Source organism: Eimeria tenella, genomic scaffold (assembly GCF_000499545.2).
Source record: "Eimeria tenella Houghton genomic scaffold, Eth_scaff2672, whole genome shotgun sequence".
In the NCBI taxonomy this organism is placed as follows: domain Eukaryota; phylum Apicomplexa; class Conoidasida; order Eucoccidiorida; family Eimeriidae; genus Eimeria; species Eimeria tenella.
In genome coordinates, this window is record NW_013542548.1 from 1,381 (window position 1) to 1,979 (window position 599).

General features: G+C 59.4%; 1 protein-coding gene across 1 annotated transcript in view; it reads right to left on the reverse strand.

Annotated features, from left to right (window-relative positions):
* Positions 1–9: 9 nt before the first annotated feature.
* Positions 10–599, reverse strand: part of ETH_00040030 (uncharacterized protein) — a gene marked incomplete at both ends in the record, with an annotated part of 1,609 nt that continues 1,019 nt past the window's right edge. The window contains one exon of the mRNA XM_013375310.1: positions 10–303. Coding sequence (XP_013230764.1) covers positions 10–303 — 294 coding nt within the window. The remainder of the gene's footprint in view (positions 304–599) is intronic.

The window sequence follows — 599 nt, forward strand, 5'->3', positions numbered from 1 at the left end:
CAAAGCAGCTCACGCCTCGACGACATCTGCATTGGCGAGGACAAAAGCAATAACTGGCTGCAGCATTTGCTGCTGCTGCATCAGCAGCAGCGCGGGCTCGAGGGCGTAAATCAGCAGCGAAGAAATGAAAAGAATAAAACATCTTTTGGTGCCTTTGTCCACTCGCCGCTGCTGCTGCTGCAGCTGCTGCACCCACTCCCACACCAGCAGCAGACACGGCTGCAGCAGCGCGTCCACAGAGCGCTTTGCTGCTGACCCCAGCAGCAGCGAGCACAGCAGCTGCAGCCCCATGCACGCCTCCACCTGCAGCAGCAGCAGCAGCAACAGCAGAATGACAAGCTCGAGTTGAACTTTTTGGACGTCTGGTGCAGCAGCAAGAGCTCAAAAGTCCCGAAACCCAGCACCCAGAGCAGCAAACGCAACGGCAGCAGCAGCAGCAGCAGCAGCACAAGAAGAAGCAACAGCACGGCAAGCAGCAGCAGCAGCGGCAGCAGCACACCAAGCAGCAGCAGCAGCACACCAAGCAGCAGCAGCAGCACCACAAGCAGCAGCAGCAGCAGCAGCACCACCACCACCACCACAAGCAGCAGCAGACGGCG